Source organism: Rhopalosiphum padi, chromosome 1, assembly GCF_020882245.1.
Source record: "Rhopalosiphum padi isolate XX-2018 chromosome 1, ASM2088224v1, whole genome shotgun sequence".
Taxonomy (NCBI): domain Eukaryota; kingdom Metazoa; phylum Arthropoda; class Insecta; order Hemiptera; family Aphididae; genus Rhopalosiphum; species Rhopalosiphum padi.
In genome coordinates, this window is record NC_083597.1 from 14,544,359 (window position 1) to 14,571,345 (window position 26,987).

The following is a 26,987-nucleotide window of genomic DNA, read 5'->3' on the forward strand; positions in this document are numbered from 1 at the left end:
AATATTTAAAATTTTCCAAAATTATTTGCTTTTGCTACTTTTTTAAAGAATTCATGTATATACTTCATTTTTTATTGTTTGATGCTATCGTGAAAATTTAATTTTAATTTGAAATATTTGTTTTATTAAATTTTACATTATTAATTAATAAATTAAATGTTATCACCGAATAGGATATAATCGTAAACCCACGTATTTGTTTTGTTTTCTTTCCTTTACGGCATATGCATTTCAGAATTTTAGCGTTTTGGGTATACGTCGTATACACTTCCGTAGGTTAGGTATACCTTCCACTATACGTCTATACCTCCTCTGTCGTACGAATAGAAAAACAATTTCCGGATAATCATAAAACCGAACACCCGGAACACCAAACACCTTATTTAACAGATAGTTAAAAAAAATAAATAGAATATGCTCGATTTAGTAGTTACTAAATAAATACATGTCCCTTTCACCCATAAGCCTAATATAAAATCCTAAATATACAAAGTACTACTCTAAACTATTTCGTAAAGATGAATATTTGACATCTAGTTAACCATTTTTAAACATAATTTGAAGTAATTAAAAACTATACAGTTTAGAAAAACTTGTATTTTTACAATTTATAAATTATATTTTTTTTAAATTTGTATTTTTTTTTTTAATGAGAATGGTATTCAATTTTAATTTCTTATTCGGATAAAGAATAATTGAGGAATCAAATTTTAATGAATAAAAATTGAATTTGGAACATTTGGATAAAGTTAAATTATAAGTAGGTTGTAACTTGTAGTTGTAAGTACCGAAATATTTGTTTTAAATAAATGGAGTTGTGGTATGTTTATATTACCTATTATTACTAGACATTTTTCCTATTACATTCAAATTATAAATTTTTAAATATTAAAACTTTAGTAACTACATATTCGAAGTTGTACTTAACATTTTTGTCTATAAAATTAAAAAATAATAACGACAAAATATATTAATTTTGTTTTTGTTTATGACTTACCAATTATGTAAAAAATTTTTTTCAAAAATGTTAATAGTTATAGAAAAAATGAGTTACATTAAATCGACTATTTGTGTAATTGTATTATATTATTTACGAAAAATATTTGTAAATTACAATTTTAATCATTAAAAACCTATTGGCTAGTATGGCTAGAACTTGGATTTAGAAAACATATGTTTTATTTGTTAAAAATTTAAAATAAACAATATTCTCGTTGATAGAACAACACAACATTTATATTATTATACGTTATATTATATTTTTACATTGAATCATTTATGTATGTTATTGTTGTACTTTGCAAATATTTCAATACTTGCGAGTCATACTTCTTTTGTATTTCTGACTAATTAAAGTATTAAACTAGTATCTGTGCAGCACTCGTCAATAATCGATTTGAGATAAAGTAAATTAGAGATGTTATAAATTTCTTAAATCTAAGTACAGTTTATTTTAAGATTCATCGATCATTCAGGCAGTTAGTGACGGCTACGGCCGATCTGGCCGATTAAGGTCCACAGACAAATCGAACACCAACTCCACTGGGTTCAGTGACGCTATCACTTATCAAATTATCAGTCGTTTGTAAAGTTCCACAAATATAGCAGTTTTCAGTGGTTCTCAGCTACATTACATGTTTGGTGTGGCATCGGGAAATAATCGAAGTGCGAAGAAATAATCGGGTAAGGAATAAATGCACTCAATAAGTTTTTATTCATTTTTCATCAATCGTCATCAATACATTTTAGACACGATATTTTTAATTTTCTATTTGACGAAAATTGCGGTAAAAACGAACATTTTTATACTATTTACGAATTCGAAAATATCAAATTTAATCGAGTTTGTCGATAGTTACCATTTACCCCCGCGATCCACCATAGTCCACATAGGTTGGCCGGTCTGGTGGCAGCGATTTTCCCCCCGTTCACATGACAAACAAGCTTGCAGTGGCCAGTGACTGCATCGTGCGTATTGTTAAAAATTTCGTATGCAATATGGCTGTGTAAAACGTCAAATCTTATAACCCATTTTATATCAATTTTTTTTATTAAAAACAGTAATTGTTTCTTTTTTATTATTACCAACATTTTGTGTTATCGTCTGTATAGTGTTAGTGTTAGTTGTCGTATTTTTCAGTTGTTAATTTTTACCGCAATTTTGTATATTTTATATACATAATTTGTGCCCAACCCAATTTGGCACTAGTTGCCAACCGTATATATACATTTTTTGATTTTTTATCCATCCTGATCGCGTCCCGTGCGCTTCGTGTATATTTGTGATGACTATTTTCCGATCGGTTCGTCCATCGACGAATCACGACTAATACGATATGTTCGCCAGATTAATATCGTCATCTACCGGAATACCGAGGTTCGGCGTTAACGTAGCACCGCAGAAACGATCACAGTGAGCATGAACAGTCGAGGCCAAAACCAGAGCCATCAAAGAAAATTCGAAGGGATGTATCCAAGTTAGTAATGTTAAACTTCAGCAATTAATTTCCAATGTCCTCGACCTATAATATAACATAGTTATTTATTGAGTTCGAATTAAATTCTTGATATGTATGAAAAGAAGGTATTTAAGTAGTACTTTAATGTTATCACGATACTAATTTTCCCCATTAATTAATATGTTCATCTGGATTCTCTTCTGAAATCTTTCAAGTGTTTGACTGTGAAAACATTGATTTATTGGTAAATAGATAAAATTTACTTACCACGTAATATTAGTAGGTACAGACTAAAGTGCGGAGTAGTACAGATTAAGTTCCAGTAAATTGATTACATTTAATTTAAATCATTTGCAACGGTTGAATGCCAGATCAAGTTGTTGGCATTTTTGTACATTGTTATGTAGATGCCAAAGGTTATCTTAGAACTCCACGGATAGTGTTAATGATAGTGAATACCTATCAAAAATTTAAATGTACCTATTTTTTTTTTTTTTTTTTACCTTATTTCTTATTGAATAGTTAACTTAATTTTGACTTATTATAGGCATATGTATCTACCTAGTTTTTATTCATGATAAATTATTCGATCTTTATATGAAATACATTAATGATAATTAATATTTTCTAGAATAGTTTTTAATGCGATTGATTCACCAAATTATTTTTCTGTACATTTTCCATAGAATTTGCATAATTTCTTGGAAATTAAAATTGAGTTATTATCTGATTATGTGTTTGTTAGTATTATACTCTAAGTCTATAATGCTATGTTTATGTAGGTTGTTTTTAAGTAATTTTAAAACAATGTATTTGTTGTAGTTAAACATTGCATTTCTAAAAGTACTGATGTATAATGTTAGGGATAGATAATTATTTAGCTTGATCTTTATATTTAGGTAGGTAGTTATATTAGGATATTAAACACTATCTATACAATATTTAACCTTTATAATATTATAGTACCTTAATTGGTATGTTAACCTAATAGTATTATTAGGTTAATAATGTAATAAACGATTATGATAAATAATATTTAATAAATTTCATTCTTTTACAATTATAGTATTTTAAGTAGAAAGTATTGAATCTAGAATTATCTGCACAATTAATAACTCCAAATTTAATTAATTAATAGATTCATTTTGTCTTCATGATTTTATTTTATGTGTAGAATAGTTTTTAATAAAAAAATTAATTTATGGTAGGTATAAGGTCATAAGTATTATGTAATTTTATTGTAATCTAGTTAAATTTAGTTAGTTTACACCTCATACGTCAGTATGCTTATACGTACTACCAATATGTTAAAAATTAAAATAAATAAATAGGTTCTGTTCTATATTTTAGAACAAGTGATTAATCTAAGTATTGTAATTTATTTACCATTATTTTTAACTCCTATAATGTCAGAGCACTAATAATCAGTAATCACTTAAAGTATTTGGTAACATTATTTGTGTTAAAGCAGTTTTATTGCATAAGAATGGATACTAAATTGGTATATTTTTTTTATTATTTCCAATGAATCAGAAAAATTGTTAGGTGTAGTATTACCTATATAATAATGTATCATAATGTATTCATATACAAATATAATGTAAGTACATTTTTTATTTTTAATATGGTTTTTCTAATTCATTTTTGTATTGTAAGTTTAAATACGAATGTGGTATTATTTCATGATCTTCAATTTATGTAGTATTTACTCTTTCCATACAAGTAGTATTTTTGTTTAATTTAAAATAAAATATTTATTACAAATGTTACAGTAGGGAGAGACTTGTAACTAGCGCTGTTAGTACATTTATCTACTGTTTCAAGTTATGTAATGAGTCTTGTCCAAATCTGAATAAATAACTGGTTTTTTGAAGGGGTTTATATTCAATTTTTTAAACACTATATGTTTAATATTGGTTTACAGAAAGATTAATAGTGTTTAGTATTTAAGAAATAATAATATTTATCTAGGGTAATATAACTAAATAAATTAACTACATTAATAGAGGTAAGCATTCATGGTAATTGGTGATAAACTCACTAATAATATGTAGTCAATCTATTCCTCCATTAAACTTTGTTTCCTGGCATTTCTCATAACTGTGTCTTGACAGTTAGGACTTGATCAGAGTTACAGAGAAAAGAGTCCATCATTCCTAAATTATTTTCCACACATCAAATTATTACACTTTTAATGTTTGATTTTTATTTGGTTTAAAGCAGATATATCATAAGATGTTATTTTCTACTATTCCATTTCTCTTATTTTTATTACATAATTCCTCATTTAAGCTTATACTACTTTGTATCAACTGTTTAGGATATCCGGATTTTGTTCAGTACATTATAATATACATCATCATAGTTAGATACATGAACTTAGTGAATTATTGATTATCTGAATCATTTTTAATGTTAATGCATACTTATTTTTAAAGGGACTATGTATGAAAGTAGAGGAAACTACTGAAGTGATAATACAATAATTTCAATTAAGATTAAATCATTATTTGTATATTTAACAGATAAAATGTTCGTATCAAATGCATATCTGTAATACTGTACATCCCATAATAAAAGATAAATAATTGCACATTTTTATCATAAAATTGTAATATTTTTGGGCCAATTTAGACTACTTAATACTAACTAAAATAAAAATTTGAAACCTTAAAGATTAACAACATTTACATTACCACGTATAAGGTGGAAGTTTTAATTTTATTATAAGTATGTGTTTTTGGAGGGACTGAACTCTTACAAGTCTTTTATCTTTCAAATTAAGCTTGAGTTCATTATAATTATTAGTTTATAAATCTTAATATTTATTTTTGAATTAGAAATATAAAATGCCCTAGAAATATTTTTATAATTACCTATATTTATTTTTGTATGTATTTAATTTAATATTATAAAGATAAGAAACATAACATTTAAGTGGTAGAAATATTGATTATTTAGATTAATAACAAAAAAAAATATAATCACGCCATATAGTATTTTTTTATCTGTAGCCTATCATTTTATAATACAATACTGGTGTCATATTATTTTGTAAACTGTTCATTAATGTTAAGTTAGTTTCTTGATTCCTACATATTGAGAATAATTTCCAACACTGGTCTAGAATTAAGTGAGTAAAACAAAATTGTCTTTTAATTATCTAGAATTTATTAAAAAATATTTAATTAACTAGTAACAATCTTAGATATATTAAAAAAATTAACAAAATATATGTAACATATATACAATCTAAACAAATCAATTACTTACTATCTGAGAATATATTTTATTTTTACCTAGTAGGTACATTAACAACAAATTTTTAGTAACTATTATAATATTTTATGTAGGTATCAAAAGTTCTTATTCTGTAATTAAAAATATTTTATTTTTATAAAATTGGTTATTTTCTATTTTTGTGCTCATGTTAGTTGTTAGTAGTCATTATGGTCATTACTTATTGGCAAAATGATAATGAGTAATTCATAATTTTGTGATTTTTATTTTTGTTTCAAGTCATTATCAGTATTATAGGTATACTTGAATCAATAGTAGAGTTATGGCTATCGCGGATTTTATTTTTATAGTGATTTAAGATTTGTTGGTATTTTTCTTGAAACATGCTTTAATATGCTCTAATTTATAATAGGTTATGAGTACTTAATCATTGGTACACTTGTTTGTAGGTCACTGTCATGAATATGTTAAATGTGAATTCTAAGATAAATCACTACATATCAATGACAAACGATTCAGAACTCAGTGTGTCATCCTCTATATCTCTAAGGATGTATAATTATGTATATAATTTATATCACTATTATTTTAGTAATACCAAAAATATTTTAAATGTGATATATAATTGTTACTAATGCGTAAGTTAATACAGATATACTGTAAGATAGTATGAATAGCTTAAAATTATTAATTATTTTTCATTAAATAAATTATGGTATATTGAAAATAATAATTTATGTAATTGTGGTACCTAAGTTAAGCCTTTTCTTTGAATTAAAGAAAAAAAAAATAAAATAAAAATATTTAATATCTATTTCTTTAAAATTTAAGCTTAAAATGTCTATTAATTTAAATTAAATACTCAAGCTTAAGTGATTTCAAATTAAAATTATCATTTAATAAAAAAATATGTCTGTGTTTTAAATAATATTATACACTTTAATAACTGTGAAAAATGTTACATTGCATTTAAAGTTTTGACTGTGAAACAACATTATTATCAAAATAATTAAGAATAAATAAGTTAAATATTTCAAGTATTTTTGAAGATACTATAAGTGCTAAAACATTTTGAAAATTGTCTTAAAAAGTATTTTATAAAAAAAATTTAGTTATTTGTATTTTTATTAACTACAACAAAAAAATACAAAAGAGGAATTTGTCTTAAATAATTGTTTTTTGCGATTATTTTAAAGAGTATTAGAATATAGTATTATATACAGGGTGATTCTTTTATCATGGACCACTCATTTGTTTTACATAGTTTCAACGTTACAACGTTTTTATTAAAACAATTATATTTTTAAATATTTTTTTTAAGTTTTTTACTTTTTTGAACCACAACATAGTTTTAATTTCATATTCCAAAGCTGAACATTTATCTGAGTACGTTGATACATAAAAATCGAATTTAGGGCGAGTAGTTTATAAGTAGTTATAAGTATTTAAAGTTTTGATTCGCGGAGTAGTGTGGTACGGGGTAACCCCACAAAATGTTTGTCCACTACTCCGCTTATCTAAACATTAAATACGTATAACTCATAAACTACTCTCCCTAAATTCGATTTTTATGTTTCAAAATACTCAAAAAATTATTCTGCTTTGGAATATAAAATTAAAGCTGTGTTGTCATTCAAAAATGTTTTCCAAAACATGAGAATACTTTTTGAAATAATGTGTGTTTATGATAAAAGAATCATCCTATATATAGATTATAATTTATAAATAATAAATACAATAATTGTGATTGAAATTAAATTAATTATTACTATACGTTTAAAATAGTTAGTGTATAATAAATACATATTGTGTGAAGATCCAATTTACCAATTATAGAAACTTCCCTCAATATTTCAGATTCAAGTATTTTTACTAATCACTTAGGGTGGCGTCAGATTCCAAAACATTCATCGCTCTGCTTAGATTTTAAAATGCAACCTTGACCCTCGAAAAAATACCTAAACCTTTTATCATCAACTATAATAAAACTATTATTTATATATAAAATGTTTTTGATTAATTTAATTTAAAGCATAATAATGTTATAATTATAAATAATTATTTACCTACGATCTAAAAATACTAATTATTTTCCTCTAAATTACTTGAGATATATATAGGTATATCATATGTATTTTTTTTTTGATAAAATTTAATATAATTATATTGATGAGGATTCTAATACTTTATTTGAAGTACATTGTATTTTTTTTGTTAGTTTTCATTCTGTTCTTCTGGAAAAACCTAATCTGAAAATAGAAAATTTATATTTTAGGTATTTTATATTTTTCTCTAGTGATATAGTAAAAAAAATTCTAAAAATAAAAATTATTCGCTAATTAATTATTAGTCATTGATTATTTTATTTTTAATTATACATTTCCTGGATTCTCAACTAACACATTTAACAACTACCTATCTAAAATATTTTATCTATTAAAATAATTTACCAGTTATAAACTTGTGTATAAAAATTAATATTACCTAATATCGACAATAGCAAAACTATTTATTACGAAATCGTAAAAAGCATAATTTATAAGAATCAAGTGATCTAGATATTAATATTTAATTTTTATAACAAAAAGGTGGTTACACTGCTATATTAGTATAATATTAAGCAAATCAATTAAAAAAGTTGTATCATGTTTATTGATTAATAGATAAAATAATTTACTAATATTTCAGTACGTGGTTTTTCTTGTATTTTAATACCATTATGATTCTTCAATTTGTCTATATATTAATCATATTATTCTTTTAAGTATAATAATATAAAATTATAATTTGAAGTTTAATATCATGGCTTAAGAAACCCTGTTAGTTATCGGTTGGAGGGGGAGAAACAGCTGTTGATTCATGTGCTGAGGTAGTGTATATCTGAAGGTAGTAGTGGTTTTGCCAGCCTGGCATCCACGTTTGTTTAGCTATTTTAAACACAAAATAGTTGTTTAATATACCATAATATTATTAGTTTAAGTGAATTTATTGAACTATTTGTATATCCAATCCCGATTTTTTTAGTGTGTACCATAATATATGTATAAGTTTTTATTAGTTTTAATTTATATATATCATGAATGGTAGGATTACCTATATTTATTTGAGAAATGTGTTTTAATGAAATTTTCAATATTCTATACAATTATCTTTTTAATTAGATAAATCATTAATTTGGTATATTTTATAATTATAAAATATCAAAATATTATTTATAAATCCTTGGTTAATTTTATTAATATTTGTATTGTTTATTAGTTATATTATTCAGTTTAATTTAAATTCTGATAACCTGTTAACTATTTTTCTAAGTTAATTTAAGGAATATATATTTTTCAAATTTTAAATATAAAATATTAATTGTTCATATCATGATCAATAAATCTTTAATTTTTAATTTATATATTTTTTTTTTAGACCCTAATCATCAGTTTCCCCAAGCTGTCCAAGTCCAAAATCCGGGGTATATTATTGGTGGTCCACGTAATAGACATTATGTAAATCCAAGTACACATAACGTTAGTGATATGAAAAACAATCATATGACCAATATGACCCATGGTAAGTAAAATATAAAAAAGAATAAGAAATAATATTGCATTTAAAATAAATACATTTCTAGGTCAAATCCAAATGGTACCTACACATATTTCTCAAAGACAGCCTGTAAGTATATTATTATAATTAAAAATATAGTACTTACCTATATAACATTTATATGCGTTATTATAAATGAATAGTTTCTATAAATTAACATTTTTAATTATAATCGTGAACAAAGTCTTTATTTATTTATAGAATTTAAGTTTTGTATAGGTAGTTAATGAAATATGTTAAATTGCTGAAAGTAAAAATCATATAAAGTAATATAATAAAAAAGTTATACATGTATATTTTTATATCAAATATGTTACTTAAGTGTAAGTCACACTCGCATGTATTGTCTTAAAAATATACAATACAGACAATTTATCTTCAGCAGAACCATTATGTGTTATTTGCTTAAATGTTATAATGAACTTTATTATCAAACTGAAAGGTAAGAACATAATCTGTGTTTATATCATATTTTAGATTCTGAGCGAAGTAGTAGAGAATTTATTGATTTTGGAATGATGTTTTCTTTTTTGTAAATATTAAAAACAAATATTCTTATTATCAGTACCTACTGGAATTTCTGGTAACAAATTGGCTTTAGTTTGTGTTAATAGGAGGGGGATTTATAAATAATCAGAAATTTTAATATTAATATATAATTAATACAATGAATATTACCTTTAGATATGTGATTTATTTTTAATGGCAATTTTGTTATATTTAGTGTATGATAAAATAACCTATTATTAACTTATTAGTCAATACTGCTTTTTTAATACGCATAAATTTAATGATATGCATAAAATACACATTGTAAAATCATTCATTGATCCGTTCAGAATCTAAAACTGTTTTAGCTGAATCAAATACAACTATGTTGTTAGATTTGTATATGAAGACAAAACACGAATGTGCCTCTTAATTATAAATAAAAATAGTTTTAAATCTTGATGTATAACTTTTTGTTGAGTAAATGCATGTCATAATACAAATTTTCAAATTAAAATATATTTATATTTTATTGAGTGTAAGTAGCAGAAGATCATTATTTCCATATTGTTCAATTAACATGATTGGGAATATAATATATTTGAATACGGAATATCCCTTATTTAACATTGGTGTTATGCGAAATAGCTTTTTTGTGGTTTTTTTTTATGGTGTTAGCAAATTCACTGACCTAATAGCCTGTTTCCCTTAAAAAATTCACCATTCAAACAATAATTAAGCCCTTTGCATTGTTTTTTAATATTTTAATTTTTTGTTTTTATAAAAAAAATTTATCCACCAAAAAATAAGTTATATGTGCAAGAAGAATATATATTAAACATATCTATCAATTATAATTTTAAATATATTGGGCTAGTAATTGTCTGAATATGGTAATTAAGTAGTATTGAGAATATTTAAGTGTTTTTTTTTCATTTTAGTATTAACAATTTATTACTTGAATAATTTCTTTAAGAAAATGTATTTAATCTCAATACTATTTAATACAAACAATTATTTTTGTGTTAGTGATATGATGTCTAACTTTTTTCCAAACTAATTTTTGTTATGTATATTAATGCTTGCTTTTTGTGCTCAGCTATCCCACCATATAAGACCAAATGCACCACGTAATTTACCAAGAGGACCCTTCCAGTATCAGGTAATTTTCGATGCAAATTACTGATTTGGTAAAAAAAAAATGTATATATAATCTTAATATTTTCCTTCTATATTTTATAAGTTATTATTTCACTTAATTTTTTATTATCCCTTGACCCTATGCAATGTTCTGCTATTGGTATCGAGTGAGCGCTCACCTTGTTGTTTTTTCATTATTATTTATTATATAATAATAAACATAAAATATTGAAACTAACATCAAATTCTTTATATTTTAATTGTTTATAAAAAAATGTTCTTAAATTTTTCTGAATTATAAATATATTACCTTGAAACATTTAAAAACAAGTTTTTAAAATTTACAATATTTTAACTCTTTTCATAAACATATGTACTTTAAAAAATATTTTTTTTATTTGGTTATTTTTTATACATAATAGTATTATCACTATTATTCATTTTTATTATTCAAAAAATAGTATGTCAATACTACTGAGTGAGCGCAACGCGCATATTATGGATAATACTAACTTTGCATGCCGATATCTAATCAAGAAATATTTAAAAAATTATTATATTCACAAAAATATATTTAGACACATGTCGATTGAATGTCTAAAATAGTATCAGATGAATCATGTAACAATAAACAAGTAGTTCTCAAAATACTAACGAGGTGAACACCACCACGATACCAATGACAGGTTAAAGATGTGTTAAAAAATGTATAATAATGTCTACTACAGTTACTAAATATTTTATTTTTTAAGTAACAAAATTATAAATCCTCTTTAATTGTCAACTTTTATGTTTAATTTGATTTAAAGCCACATCTCAATATAATCTGGATTTAGGGACATAAGTATTTGCTGCTATCAAAAGTAAACTTTTTATGTTTGAACACAAATTAAATTAATTATTTCTTAAATAAATATGGTTATGAATTTATGATATCATCAAGATTTTGTATTTATTTATTTTATTGTAATCAATGATAATTCCCTAGCTTTAAAGCTATTAACATTTAAAATGATTTTACTTAACATGTGCTTTATTAATTACATAGATATATTATATTTAATAACGATTATTGTTGTTTATACTAACATAATTATTTAAAATATTGAAAAGGGTATCATTTCCATTGTTGTGTTTTGAACTGAATTTGTATTTATCTGGGTGTTGGACTTGAATAATATACATTTATAACCCCTATTAGATATTGATTAACATAAATTATAATTTTAATTTTAATTACATAGTTGAACCTATACAATTTGTATTTATTTTTGAGCAGATTTATGTTCAATCGAAACATATTTTTAAATTGTTAACTTGATTGGAAAGTTTCATTAACGTTATTCATATTGAAAATTATTTTTATAGGTATATTTACCTACCAATGTGGCTTACCAAGGATCCGGTAACCACCCTACAGCATATTATCCATTTAATCCACAACAGGTACTTATTTGCTAGTATAAATATTATATAAAATAATTTCTTTGATACATACTATTATTTTTTCCATTTAATTCATTCAAGTTTGCTAATATTATTATAAATGCAAACTGTTTGCTGATCATTTTTATTAAAAATATATGGATGTAAAAAACACATGATTTCATAATTTTTTTTTAGATTATTGATTTAACTGTGTTCTATCTAATATATATATTACTTTTATTTTTTTTAGACTTCACAAACAGCTGTAATAATGCCATACTATAATACCAATCAACAAGGTAGTTACAATTTTATTTTAAACTACAAAATTACTATTTTGATATTAATATATTTTTCTATTAAAATGTAATTTTTATTGATAAAATATAATTCTAGGTTCAGCTAAAAATAATTACTTCCATATTATGCAGAGTTGTGGCAAATTTTATTATATTATTCATATAGCATAAGAACTGTATTGTTTTATCTAATTATGAATATATAAATTTTTTTAATTGCAATTAATATGAATTATACTGTACTTAAGTTTATAGACAGTTTTTAATGTACCCCCTAACATTATGGCGGTAACTGTAATGCATGTCAAGATTATAGGGTTTTCAAGAAGAATATGATTGTTTTTAGTGGATTTGAAAAATTTTTTAGTGTTTAGGGTTAGAAAAATATTTTATTAACACATTTTATCTCAGTAAATTGATAAAATTTGTAAATTAAAATGGATGTTCTCAATTAATTGTGAATTTAAGGAAAGTATCATTTGAAAAAAGTGATGTATTAAAAAAAACTAAGTAACACATTTTTAGTAAACAATTGATTTAGGTCTTAAAATAAAATAATTTTAAGTTTGCGTTTCACTATGTATCTTTTGTCTTGTGAATAATTATAGATTTTCTGTAGTAGTTGTGTTAAAATTCAATTCAATTATAAATCATTGTATATATTTAAAATGAATCAGTAGACATGGTTTGTCATCCTTTTTTTCCAAAGTTTTTATATTTATATTGTTATAATTTATAAGTAATTAGAGCCAATTATGCTGCCTCTACTTTTCAGTTTATTTAAATAATTTATTAACTAACCTAGTAACCTAAATTTAAATCATATAACTAATACATTTGACGTGCCACTTTTTTCTCGATAAGAAATTACTGTAGATACTTCAAATAATCAACAAATATTTGTATTATCGTTCTTTATTTACGATAACCTCTAACTATTTTGATTCTCTTTTAGTTTTAATAAATTTTGTCAAAATCTTAAAAATGTATGAATTTTTTTATAGTTGGAAATTCATAGAAAAATTTAATTCTTTGATACCTAATTTTGAAAATTCAAATCAAAGTTCTTTATTATTTTTTTTATATTGTATATCAAAAAAAAAAATAATAGTAGATACTTGACATTTTCAAAATATTTGAACTATTTATGGACATGATGATTTTTTTTATTTACCTTAGAAGTTAATATTTTGACAAAATACTTATATCTAAGTTTTGAAAATTGTTTACAATATCCCTTATTAGTAGGTAATATCAGACCCATAAAATCAAAGAAATGTATATAGACAATTATAAGACATAATTTAAATTTAGACAAAATGTCTTGTTTAAATTTTAAACCTAACCTAAGTTTAAGTTCCTATCAACACCTAATGTACTATAGACTGACTTACCTTTTTTCAATGTTTTTATTTTGTTTACAAATTGTTATTATATTCAAGCTTAAACTATCAAAGTTTTAATATTGTTGAATTTTAAGTACTGTGATTTTAATTAATGTTTCAGGTATGTTTTTTACCCCGTCTTCTAGACCAATACAGATGACTAATCTACCACAGGGACCACAGAATCCTCCTGTAGCTAATATGAGTAATGCTCAAAATTCCCATGGACAATCTTTGATCGTGCAGTCTCAACCAATGGATATGGCTCCTAATACACAACCTATGCAACAAGTACCCCAGCAACCTTCAACTACTCCCATGCAAATCCCTGAAGCTTCTAGAACTGTTCGGAAAAAAAATATTATTAAAATAATTGATCCTAATACAGGCTGTGAAGTTGACTTAAATAATTCATTACAAGGGCCACCAGTAAGATAATATTTATAAATCTTATTAAACTTTTAAATTTATAAATTCTTTATATTTTATTAAATTATGCATGAAAATGTTTTTCAATTAAATTTTTTGTTATTAGACTGCTGACGAATTGGAAAAAATGAAAGTTCAAAGCCAATTCCAAAGTCAAGTACAAAGTGCTGTTAAAAAAGATGATATTAAATCACCTGATAATAATCTGGTAATCTTTTTTTTATGAATATTATCAGCAAATATAAGTTGCGCAAAACTTAATACTTATTTTTTTATCTTAAAAGTTATATAATTATGTTATAAAATATGATTTTTGGTAAATTTTAAACTAGCTTTGTCAGTTAATTTAATTTTTCTGTTATATTTTTTTAATTTATCTTCAAAATGAAAGTAAGTACTAACAAAAATTTTAAATATATGTTTCAGAATATTGAAGGAGAAGATAAAGTTCGAAATGAATTCCAATCACAAGTCAAAAAATTAGCAAGTGAAAGCACTTTAGGATCCTCAAATGCCATAGAAGTTGATCAGGTTTCTGAAGAAGTTACTAGTGAAGTTGAAGAAATAAGTGTTATTTCCACTAATATAGAGGAAGTGCCTGTTGTAATAAGTGATCCAACTTCTATTGATGTTGGTTTGGCTATTAACACTGAAGACACTACTTTAGAAACTTTGGATGTTAAAGAGAGTGAATTAGAAACACCAATCAATACTGTACCAATTTCTACTACATCTCCTGATGTACAGAAACAAAATACTGATGTAATCAATACTTCAGAAGATCCTATTATTTCCAAAAAGAATATAGATGAGGAATCTGTAAAATCAGGTAATAAATTATTATTAATGTATTAAACAATCTAATAGCTCCTTCAAAATTAAATTTTAAGAAATAGTACTTATAAATGAAAGGAAATAATAGTAATAAATATAGTAGTTAGTTCATCAAGTTTATTTGTTACTTTAAATTATTTTATTTTCTATAATTAATGTCCAGTAGAAATCTTATTAACCATCTACATCAGGGTCAGGACCCATGCAGTTTTATGTTTTATTACATAATAATGTACAGATATTTCATTCATACTTTTATGCTTTGGATGCAAATTACTATGGCATATGACAGATAACAGAGTTATGGTTAATCAAATTTCTATTGTACTTTACCACTAACTGACAATCTGCTCTCTTTGAGTAGCTTTGTGGACATATCCTAATTAAATCTTATGTTAATTTCATTTCATTGTAACATTTTTTTATATATATTTGAATCTTACTGTCTGAAGATGATTTATAATCTAAGATATTTGATAACTACATAAAGTGCTAGTTGATTTTTGGGGTTTCATAATTTTATATTTATTGACCGAATCACTGATAATTCTAAAAAATGTTTCTAAAAAAACCTTAACCACAATTCAATTATATTAGATTAGTATAACTTCTATAAATGTCTGTGTCCAATCTAAATAAACATAACTAAGTTAAGAGTTTCAAGCATAAATGTTTGCAATATTATTAATTGCTGCACTCCTATCCTAAAATTTGTTTGACAGCTTTAGAGCACTTAATTACTCTAGAACATTATGGGCGATACAAATTTTGGGTTATATTAATACTTAAAATAAAATTATTAATTCATTTTTATCAAGCTTATAGTTAAAACTCTAAAATTTATTAATATTTTGCTTGTAGAATTGTGCATAGAATTTATTTTTTATAATATATTTTTTTTTATAAATAACTTGATTTCAACTCAACTTTCAAGGGATTAAAATTGAATATAAATCGTCAATTTTTTATACTTAGTACAAAATAACATGAGACACTAAAAGCTATTCCTTTTTTATGCTTGTCACAGTTTAAATAATAATTATAAAAAAACATTCATGATATTAAGTATAACTGTGTGGAAGAGGTCAGATGTACAAATGAAATGTACAAAAATCATTTTCAAGGTTATTTGTATTTCGTATCAAAAATTTATTATTAATATGGCAACTCCATATATGACTCCTTATAAATCATAATATTGAATATTAATCACGGATATAGATACTATAGTATCTATATCCGTGATATTAATAGAAATAATAATTGATTAGAAATTTATATTTAGGGTTCGTTTTCGTTAATATTATTATTGTATATTAGCTACACTGATTTTTATCATATATTTAGTATTTTTTACGAATGATACAAATTAAATCAGTTGGCAATACTGATCGGTATCAACTGTTTGCTAATGCAGAGGTCGTTTGTTGCCTTTCAAATTGCTTTATTATTTTTCATACCATTGAATGCGCACGTGTTTTTATTTTCTTAAAACTTTATATTTTTATATAAAGGCCAAATATACTTCAAAATATAAATATCAGAAGAATGTCATTTTAGGTACTTGGAATTAATATGAAGGGACCTATTAGTGAGTACTTATCGATTTTTATTTCGAGAAGCTAAATTGTTTCCCACAATTTAAGTCAATTATAATATTCTTGAATTAATTGAGTTGTGTGATTTTATTTTAAATTCGTATTTAATACTACATTATTGACGTTAATATAAGTGTCAATCATATAATTATTATTCAATAAAATTTCTTTTATATTTTGACTTAATTTTAACATTAGTAGTATGATGTACAATACTGCGTTGTTTTTGATAGTTTTTAAATTGTAGTCATTTTTTTAAAATTAATATTTTTATCAAAGCAAAACGTAAACTTTCATCATTTATTATAAAAATATTTTTGACTCTTAAGATAAAAAATGTTAAACAATCATAACGATCAAAATACTTGTGTGATTGAAGAATATAACTATTAGATCAAATTAGTTTCCGCTTCTAATTTATTTAGTTTTTAGTATTGTGATATTTGTTTCCGATAAAATATTTTGATCATAACATAGATTGGTATCCGTTATTCAATCTATTCTTCTAAACGTTAAAAAAAAATCCTTATTTTTGTTTCAAGTACTATTTATGTATTGAGTAAAAAATAATTGTTTGCTTAGTTGAATTAATTGTAATTTTTGTCTTAAAGATATTTTAAATTAATGAAATTTATTCTCTTATTAAAAAAAATAATTTTAATTGGTAATTTTATTTATAATAAAAATAATATGTTAAATTATTGCTATTTAAAAATCAGTTCTAAATTTTCTCTTATATTTTATTTTGAAATAACATATTTATTTTTAAACTAGTCTATATTATTTTCATATTCATTTAAATTATTATAACACAACTAGGAAAGCTAAATTTGGCTTAAATTTTTAATCTTTATCTATATTTAATTTCATATTTTTGATAGTAAAATAGTTATAGAGGCTGACACTTGATCTAGTAATATATAAATGGTATACCTTTCACCTATTTTTAGTATTTTCATCATCGGGCTATTTCAGACTATTCTGGCAGCCTGCATGGCTTGTGAGCAGAACATCTGCTATGATGTTATTTAATATGTTATCATCATATTGCCTTGAAAAAATCTATCAACTTAAATTATTATCATTATATATTTAATTTTTATAGTTAAACCTAAAAAATCTAAAATCAAGAAGAAGAATAATCAGCAAAAGAATTTGGTTAAATCAGATGTCAATGATGGAATGAATGTAGATAATTCGATTGAACCTTCAACTATTGAGCCTGTTATTGAATCAAAAACTGTAAGTAAATTTTAAATTTTGCATAAATACTTGTAGTATTATCTATTATCACTCCCACTCTGAGTTATTAAAAATGTATCATTTAGCCATGTGAAAACTGTATAGCTTATGGTAATGATACTTGATTTCAATTAGTAATTATTATACATTTTTATTTATTTATTGGAATTTTATGCTCTGGTAATATCTATTAGACTTAATTATATGATATGTACAATATATTTTTTATATATGCAAAACATATAAACAGATTTAACAAACAATAGGCTTTCAGTTCTAATTCACTGTACTATTAAGTATGATAAGAACTTATTAATTAATTTATTTATCACACCTCTTATTCATGTGCTTTTTTCTTAACGCACAATAAATATTTCATGTTTTTCAAAATCTATAAATTTAATATAACAAACTTCCAGGTTTATAATTTTTACTAAATTACAAAATTATTTTAAAGGATATTGTTAAACAACAAGAAAACAAGGAAAATGAAAATAATAATCATAACTCTAAAAATGAAGAAGAAGAAGAGAGTGTTATTTCAAAACCAGAAGAGTTATTACAGCAGCCAGAAGAAATTCAAAACAATGGACTTAAACATGAACCTGTTGAAAATGCAGCTCCTAAATTACCTAGTTATTTAGAAAAATTACCCTATGCTGAAGGTTGGACTACTTTTTAAAATTTTGTTATTTTTACATAAGTATTAAGGTTTATACTCTAAATTTATATAGGACAATGGAGTATAACAAACCCATCTGGAAAGAAAGTTTATTCAAAAGTATTTTTATTACAACTTGGTAGTGAATCTGTTTGTCAAAAAAAACCTGATGTATTAAACAACTGGGGAAATCTAATAAAACTATCCAGTGCGCCACAATTTAATTCACTTGGTGTAAGTAAAAACAAATTTAATATTTGATCTTAGATTAAGATAATTTACAATACTATTATTATTAGGTATAACATTCTTTTACTAATGAGATTTTGAAATCTTTAAAATATTTTAAGTAATGCAGCTACAAATATTGATTTTACAATGATACATGTTTTATTTTCTATCTGTCTTAATGATACTTAATTTTAAAACCATAAAATCTAATAACTATATCAAAGCCATTTATTGTTGGAAGAACTTAGGACAAAATAATTGTTAATTAATTTGTTATATTTCAAAAGTATTCTTCGTGGGAAATTAAGATTTACCTATATTATAAAGCATTTTACTATAAGCAGTGAGATTTTTGATTTATTGTAGGATACTCTCTAATAATAGTATAACACCACTTCTTATTTTTACTGTTTTATGGTATTTAAAAGAAATATGATATTAAATTTTGATCTATATGTAAGTTTATATAGTATAGTAAAAATGTATATTATTTTAATAATCAAAATCTAATAATTAGAAACAAAATATTACTTAAATATTTATGTCATGAAATACATTCAGTGTTTGCTCAGGCTGTCTCGGACATAATCAAATTGTATGCACCCGTTACGAGTGAACCTATAGTTAACTAATGTTATTGCAGAATGGCACTCACTTTATTCAGTTGTTTACTTTATTAATTTATAGACTAACATTTTGTAGGATATATAACCATTCAATATTAAATTTTTAAATATATCAAAATCTATTAAGAAGATATTTAGATAAGTGAAGTGATGTGCACATTACAATTATACTATACTTACAATTACCTACTCATTTAAATTTTGATTTTACTTTCTCCATTGTAAAAGAATCACTCTGTTTATACACGTAATCCTGTATAAATTTGTAGGGATATTGCTTTTTATTTTTTATATTTGTATGATGACTTTGGGTTATTTTTTCTCCCGATTATTTTTGTATAATTCACTATGAATTAACTTTTATTAGGGTATGGTACCTAATTTACCAAGGTCCCAGAGTGCTAGTGCAACTGGATTTATGCCTTCCTATTTTAAAGCTGGTAATAGTCAACGTGGTAGTGGTATGCCTATTATGGTAAGTAAATAATTTGATATATATTCAATTATTTCTATATAATACGTTTTATGATCTTTGTGTTTATTTTTATAGCAGCCAGGTGCCAAACGAAATAGTAGTCAAGGAAAAACAGCTAGTAAGACAGCAAAACCTAACACTATTCATATGTCTCTTTCTTTACGAGAAGAAGTTAAATTAAATCAGACTGAAAATGCTTGGGTTCCAACAGCTGCTAAAAAAGCCACCAAGTCTGAAGCATCTAAAACCAAGAATGAAGAGGAACAAAAGAATGAAGTAGGATTTAAAATATAAATTTTCTATTTTTCCTTAAAATATTTTTATTTAATATACATTCTGAATTCATGGCATTATATTTGTTGGTAATTTATTATTCATATTAATAAAAATTAAATAATCTTAAATGTTATCATTCAGTAAACTAGTGGTGCCCGATCTGGGGGTTGCAAATGATTTAACTCCAAATAATAAAGTTTTTTTTTTTTTTGGATAGTTAAATTGAAAAAATATTAAAATTGCTTAAAATTTACAATTTAATTTATATGAATACAATTTTTGTATACATTAACTAGTATATATTATACAATTTCAAAGTGTTGGTATTAAGGGAGGAAGGGTTGCCTCATAGAAATAAATAAATTTAAGGGTCATATATTAAAAAAGGCTTGGCACTACTGCAGTTACAACTTAATTATATGAATAATGTATTTTTATTTGCCAACATTTACCCACATAATTTTAACGAACAGATTTGAGTTTTTTTTTAAATAATATAATGTATGTATAATAACAATTTTTTATATACAAATCATTTATTTCAGGAAGTAAACAAGAACGTTCGATCAATTTTGAATAAAATAACCCCTGATAACATGCCTTCATTAACTGAGCGTTTCAAGGCATTACCAATCGACACTATTCAACGACTAGAAAAAACTATTGATTTAGTTTTTGAAAAGGTAATATATTTAGTACAGAATAATAATAATAAAAAATTAATTTTGTCTTATTTATTTATGTGTCATATAATTATCTTATAACTTATTATCTTCTACTGGTAAATTAAATTTGATAAAATTTTCTTATTTTTAACTACAATAACTGTTTGTATGATTCCACAATTAAAATTTCAAAAGATTTTATCTTTATTGGTTTTAATTTTATTAAATTTGAGTAAAGGTAATTTCATTAGTAATAACTTAAACTACCACCAATGCAGTTATTGATTAAAAATTATATTCTTAATATGTTACACTATAAAGTGCTGAACTAATGATTTGTTTTTTTTTTTATCTGTTAATAAACATTTATTTTTCTATTTCAGGCAATAGAAGAACAAAGTTTTGCTCCTCTTTATGCATCTTTATGTTCAGCTATGCAATCTGTACAAGTTAATTCTAAAGATGGTAAGACCGCATCTTTTAAGAAGTTGATAATAAGTAAATGTCAAAGTCTATTCGAATTAGACAAGGCCCAAGAAATGGATTCTGCTAAGAAACTCACTGAAATCGATTCATGCAAAGATCCAGTAAATTCAATAACATACAAATATGCTAAAAACGGTCATTGTTAATTTGTTATTATTATAATTTTCAGGAAAAGAAAAAAGAACTTCAAATAGAATATGAAGAAAATGAAAGAAGATTACGCAAACGTTCTGTAGGAAATTGCCGGTAAAATATATAAATAAATTATAAACAATTAATATCAGGTTCCTAAATTTCTTTATTCTATGTTATTAGATTTATTGGTGAATTATTTAAGCAAAAGATTCTTACTCCAAATATTATGTTGTATTGCATTGTGAATTTAGTCACTAAACACAATGAAGAACCACTCGAATGTTTATGCAATTTATTAAAGACCGTTGGAAAAGAATTGGAAGAAGTAAATTTACTTTTTATTTTATTATGTAGATTAAAAATTATATTTCATTATATTAAATATTTATATTTTTACAAATTTAAAATTAGATAACAATAGATTAAGTTAAATTATTTAGATTAAATTATCCATTTAAGATCATGAGATATTGCTTAATTTGTTTTAGCCTTACAACCAAAACATTTTTTAATACTGTAAATTAGCACATAACAACAGTTATTTCTAAAAAATAACTTGTATGGAAAAGTTATAGATAGGATATATACCTGATACACTTCTGCGTGTTACTACTGTCTTTCAAATAAACAAGCGAAACTTGTTCAGTTGTACAATTCTTTATAAGCTTTATTAATAGAATGAATTGACATTATGCATATCTTACTTGAAAGGTAAAATCATCAGTGTTTTCTTTTATTATTTTCTTTTTTTTACAACAACTTAATTATAGTCATTTATTGTAAATTACCATTTATAAACGGAAGATGTTTTCACCTATACTAGCGTATAACATATTTTTTTTCTACAGTACACAGGATTGTTATGTTTGTAAGACTGAGATATTTGTTAGTTTATTTCTAAACCAATTACTATGTATGCACATACATTCTTACTAATTTACTGTTTATTTTTTATGATTACATAAATAATTTCTTAAGTTACTATTTTATTTTGTAAATCTTAATTTTCTAGTGTTTCATATTAAAATTATACTTGCTTGTTTGTTAATTATATTGTATAGGTAATAATTTATATTTTATTGTTTCAGTCGTACAATTTAAATGATACCTTTGATAAACTAAGAGCTTTAACATCCAGAGAAATGAAATCGAAGATTCCATCTAGAATAAAATTCATGATACAAGATGTCATTGATTTACGTAGGGATAAATGGATACCAAGGCGAACTGATAGTAAACCAAAATTGATAAATGAAATAGAGAATGATGTTAAAAATGAAGCAATTGAACAACAATCTATATCACTCAGTTATAATAGACCTGAAAAACGAGATCATCATCGTGGGGATGACAAATTCAGGGGTGGGGATAATAAAAGTCGCCGTACGTATCTTTAATTTCTATACATATAAAGTTGATAATATGTTAAAAGAGTAATGTAATTTTTAGTTTTTTGTATGAAGTGTTTTTAAATGATTCATTTTGTCTAATCTTCTCACTGAAAATTTTATTAAATGTTGATAAATAATTTGCTATGATAAAAACACAGTATAGTCATATAAATTGTATTATTATTTATTAATGTTAAGAACATAATGCATGTTAATTGCATTAATTAATAATATATTAGCTGACAGTAAAATATTATTTTTAGGTGGAAATGAGAATGAATGGAATGTTGTTCAAACTAATACTAAATATAAGCAACAAAATTATACTATTGACCAAAATAAATTATTAGGAATTAAGGTAATATATTATATTAAATAATTAGGGTACAACTTTACTTAATTATTAAGTACAATTAATTTTTTTAGGATAACACATCTATGACAACCTTAGGCCCGCCTAAATGGTCATTTACCACTGGTAAAAATACGACATTCACAAGCAGTAACCCATATGCTGTTCTAAATGATGACAAGAAATCATCAAATTCTTCACAAATTATGTAAACATACTAATTTTAATTGTATAAAATGTATTATTAATGCTTTTTTATGCTATTTTTTTTTTAGGTCTAATAAAAACACATCACGAAAGCCAGTTATTTCTGAGTCTGAAGAAAGACAAAGAATGATGTCTGGTATGGCTTATCTTAAATAATACACATGCATGTTTAATAATTAATAATTCAATTTATATTTTGTCAGGTGTAGCGAGTATGATGCCTCAATTTGCTCAACCCACTCCTTCAATAAATTCTTCTAGTTCACAACCCAAAGAGCCTGTTGAAGGAGCAAATGTAATCCCAATTCCTGATAGAATTAATATGAAATGTAAAAATATCCTTCTCGAATATGAGCAACTGCAAAATTTAGATGTGTGTATATAAGGCTAAAATATTTAGAGTATAACACTATTGATAATGTATTGTTTTAATTATAATATGTATTTTCTTATGTAGGATATAATTTATTCATTATCAGAAGATGAATCTTCGGTAATTCGCACAAGACATGAAGAATTTGTGACATCAATGTCACTTATAACTTTAGATAATAGTCCAATCACTCGAACAACTGTGGCAGGAAAAATTTTTGCAGAACTTTTATCTAAAAAAATTCTTTCTATGGAGGCCATAACTCAAGGGTAAATTTATTTTATTTTTTTACAAACTATGTGACATACTAATTTTTGTTGTTTTTTTATTTTTTAAAAGAATTGATGCTGTTCTTAAAGATTGGAATGATTATTTGATGGATTACCCTCAATTTTTCTCCTATATTGCTGCCATTATTAGTAATTTTTTATTTTTACATTTAATCAATTATTTTAATTATACAAGCATTTTATAAACAAAATATTTATTTTTTTTATAGCTCCATTATTATTATCACAAAATGCTTCCTTTGATTTTAATAATTTAAAAGATTCGTGTACGTCAATACGGCCAGATAATTCTAGTAAATTTTTCACAGAAGTATTAAATAAAATTCTTAGTTCCAAGGAAACACAAGACATAAAAGAAGTAAGTAATAGTATTAAATTCTAATCAAAATTAATATTAGTTTACAGTTACATGTTTTTAGCAAAATAAATGAATTTATAATTTTATTTCTAGTAACAAATCTGTCTCAATTTTTGATCATAAATTTTGCACTAAACACTTATTATTGTGTTTTATTTTTATCATATAATTTTAAAATTATTCTAAGTTTTTTTTCAAGATTCTAAAACAAACAAAAATGTTTATATATGTTTTATGTTTAGACAAGAGGTTTCCAAACTGGGTTTCGTCATATTTTCAAATAATACATTTTTTAATCATCTATTTTTTGTTGATGTTCAAATTCAGTTTATTCACTATAACAACAAAACAAATTAAAGGTCATTCGTTGATATTGTTGGTCACCAAATTTAAAAAAAATCCTCAATATAGGTCATACAATAAAAAGTTTGGGAAACTAGTTTAGATATTTGATGTTCTACCCGATATGTTTGAATATTTAAATAACATTATGATTTTAGTTGGTCAAAGCATATGAATTTTAAGTCTAAAAACTTTTTTGTTATCATTCTATACCTAATTAAAATTAAGCTTTATTTAATTTATAGAACATGTTTTATTCATTCTAATGAGTAGAAGCTTAGCATTTAGAAATTTTCTTAATGTTATTTGTTATATTTTGTTGTTAATTTAATCATTTATTTCACTATATTATCTAATACATTTTTGACCTGTATGAATGATATTTTATTTGTATTTTTAGCAACTAGGTGGTATATTGTGGATTTACAATAAGTGGAGGACGTCAGAATATGTTCCTCTTGATGTATTTATGCCTAATAACCAAATAAATAAATTTTTTAAAAATGATGTAAGTTTTTAAAACTTTTTATGTTATTTTTATTTTATTTATTAAATGTATTTCATTTCAGCGAATTGGAGTATTCCTTTTATCTATTGCTATGTATGATAAAATGAAGCTGACTGATAGTAAACTACTATATGATATATTACATAGTTGGATAAGTGTGAGTAAATTAATTAGTGATTTAAATTTTGCACTATATTTTTTTTTATGCTTTTTGTTTGATAATGTCTTATAACTTAATTTTTTCTATTTAATTAAGGTTAATATCGGTGCAGAAATAATAAAATGCCCTCAATTTGTGCGAGCATTAACTATAGCTATTGTCATAGTATGTTCAAGTAAGTCACTATTTTTGATACTATTGTATACTATTTATTCAAATATTAAATTTCAACTTTTAGAACCGAATCATTCTTATGAAGATTTCTTTGACCATGTTCATGTGAAATTATTGACTTGTTATATTCGGTCTGAACCACTTCCAGAACCTGAAATCCAGGCTCGAGAAGTTCAATGTCTGTATGGCATTCAAATAATGTCTGCAGCACTTGAACATCCTGGAGGTAAATTGCTATTGATTAAACTTTTAGATGTATTATTAATTCAATTATTTTTCCACCAGGAATGGTATTAAAACTATTCCATAAACTCTATCAGGATAGTGTTATAAGTAAAGAATCTTTTGAACTATGGAAAAAAGAAGTTGAATTCAAAGCAGGATTCGATGAAGACTTGGAAACAAAAACCATGGCTGTTGTAGTTTTAAATTCATTCTTCCTTTCACTAGCAGCAAATGATTCTGATGAGGATGAAACAGTTGAGTAGTGTACCAACACTCTTATAGCTGCGTATATCCATCAATCGACACAAATTCTTCTATTTTTTTTATTTTATTGTAGATACCATGTTATAAAAAATTTATATAAATAAGAAAAAAAATTCTAAATACTTAGCCATTTTTCATTTATTTCCTTTGGAATTCAATTATTTATAAATTTGCAAATATTTGTATACAGTGTTTTTTTGTTAAGGGTTTTATTTTAATTTATTTATCTTTTGTACATCTGGTTTTACTTTATATTAAAGCTAGTCTCCTTAACAATAAAAATAATAAATGACCTAAATCGTTACCTCTCCACCCTTCTCTTTTTGACAATGGGATTATGACAAATTAATTTTGTTGGTATTAATATGAATTATAATATATAATTGATAATTGTGTGTTTATTAACTACATTAGTTTTTAAAACATGCTTCAGTAAATACGGAGACTACGCTATTTCAAAATTAAATTTCATTTAATGTAATGTGTCTTGATACAAATTCTTATAAAAGTTTCGAATTTACAAAATAATTGTTATGAAGATAATTCATTGGAGAAAATAACTATATTTTTCTATATACGTTGATACCATTGTCGGACTATTGTGTACAGTTATATATAAATTAATAATGTGTAAAGTTGCGGTTAATG

General features: G+C 24.1%; 1 protein-coding gene and 1 long non-coding RNA gene across 7 annotated transcripts; one reads left to right on the forward strand and one right to left on the reverse strand.

The window, feature by feature from the left end:
- The first annotated feature begins 1,938 nt into the window (after positions 1-1,938).
- LOC132928216 (eukaryotic translation initiation factor 4 gamma 3-like) lies at positions 1,939-26,461 on the forward strand. Of its 6 annotated transcripts, none has more exons than XM_060993155.1 (31): positions 1,939-2,477; positions 9,117-9,260; positions 9,322-9,365; positions 10,885-10,947; positions 12,294-12,371; positions 12,604-12,652; positions 14,159-14,466; positions 14,573-14,674; positions 14,893-15,295; positions 18,004-18,140; positions 18,598-18,805; positions 18,875-19,035; positions 20,026-20,133; positions 20,209-20,409; positions 20,955-21,092; positions 21,458-21,661; positions 21,730-21,806; positions 21,876-22,020; positions 22,784-23,078; positions 23,350-23,444; positions 23,513-23,646; positions 23,714-23,781; positions 23,849-24,018; positions 24,103-24,287; positions 24,358-24,437; positions 24,518-24,666; positions 25,409-25,516; positions 25,578-25,673; positions 25,773-25,851; positions 25,915-26,076; positions 26,136-26,461. In XM_060993155.1, the coding sequence occupies exons 1-31, from the start codon at positions 2,420-2,422 to the stop codon at positions 26,336-26,338; spliced, it is 4,452 nt and encodes a 1,483-aa protein (XP_060849138.1). In that variant the 5' UTR covers positions 1,939-2,419; the 3' UTR covers positions 26,339-26,461. The 6 variants fall into 6 exon arrangements, with proteins under 6 accessions (XP_060849138.1, XP_060849935.1, XP_060851585.1 ...); XM_060993952.1 differs by having other exon boundaries at positions 20,212-20,409; XM_060997179.1 differs by lacking the exon at positions 1,939-2,477 and adding an exon at positions 5,574-5,592.
- On the reverse strand, positions 2,293-2,884 carry LOC132931590 (uncharacterized). The gene is made up of 3 exons (XR_009662764.1): positions 2,727-2,884; positions 2,600-2,666; positions 2,293-2,522 (listed from the first exon to the last, which is right to left on the reverse strand). It is a non-coding gene; the product is annotated as an uncharacterized LOC132931590 (long non-coding RNA).
- Positions 26,462-26,987: the final 526 nt, after the last annotated feature.

Bases quoted from the DNA above. Each gene is read 5' to 3' on its own strand.
- LOC132928216 (XM_060993155.1), top strand. From the start codon at position 2,420: ATGAACAGTCGAGGCCAAAACCAGAGCCATCAAAGAAAATTCGAAGGG. The intron at 15,296-18,003 runs GTAATAAATTAT...TAATTTTTATAG, and splicing joins TGAGGAATCTGTAAAATCAG to TTAAACCTAAAAAATCTAAA. The intron at 22,021-22,783 runs GTAAATTTACTT...TTATTGTTTCAG, and splicing joins TTGGAAAAGAATTGGAAGAA to TCGTACAATTTAAATGATAC.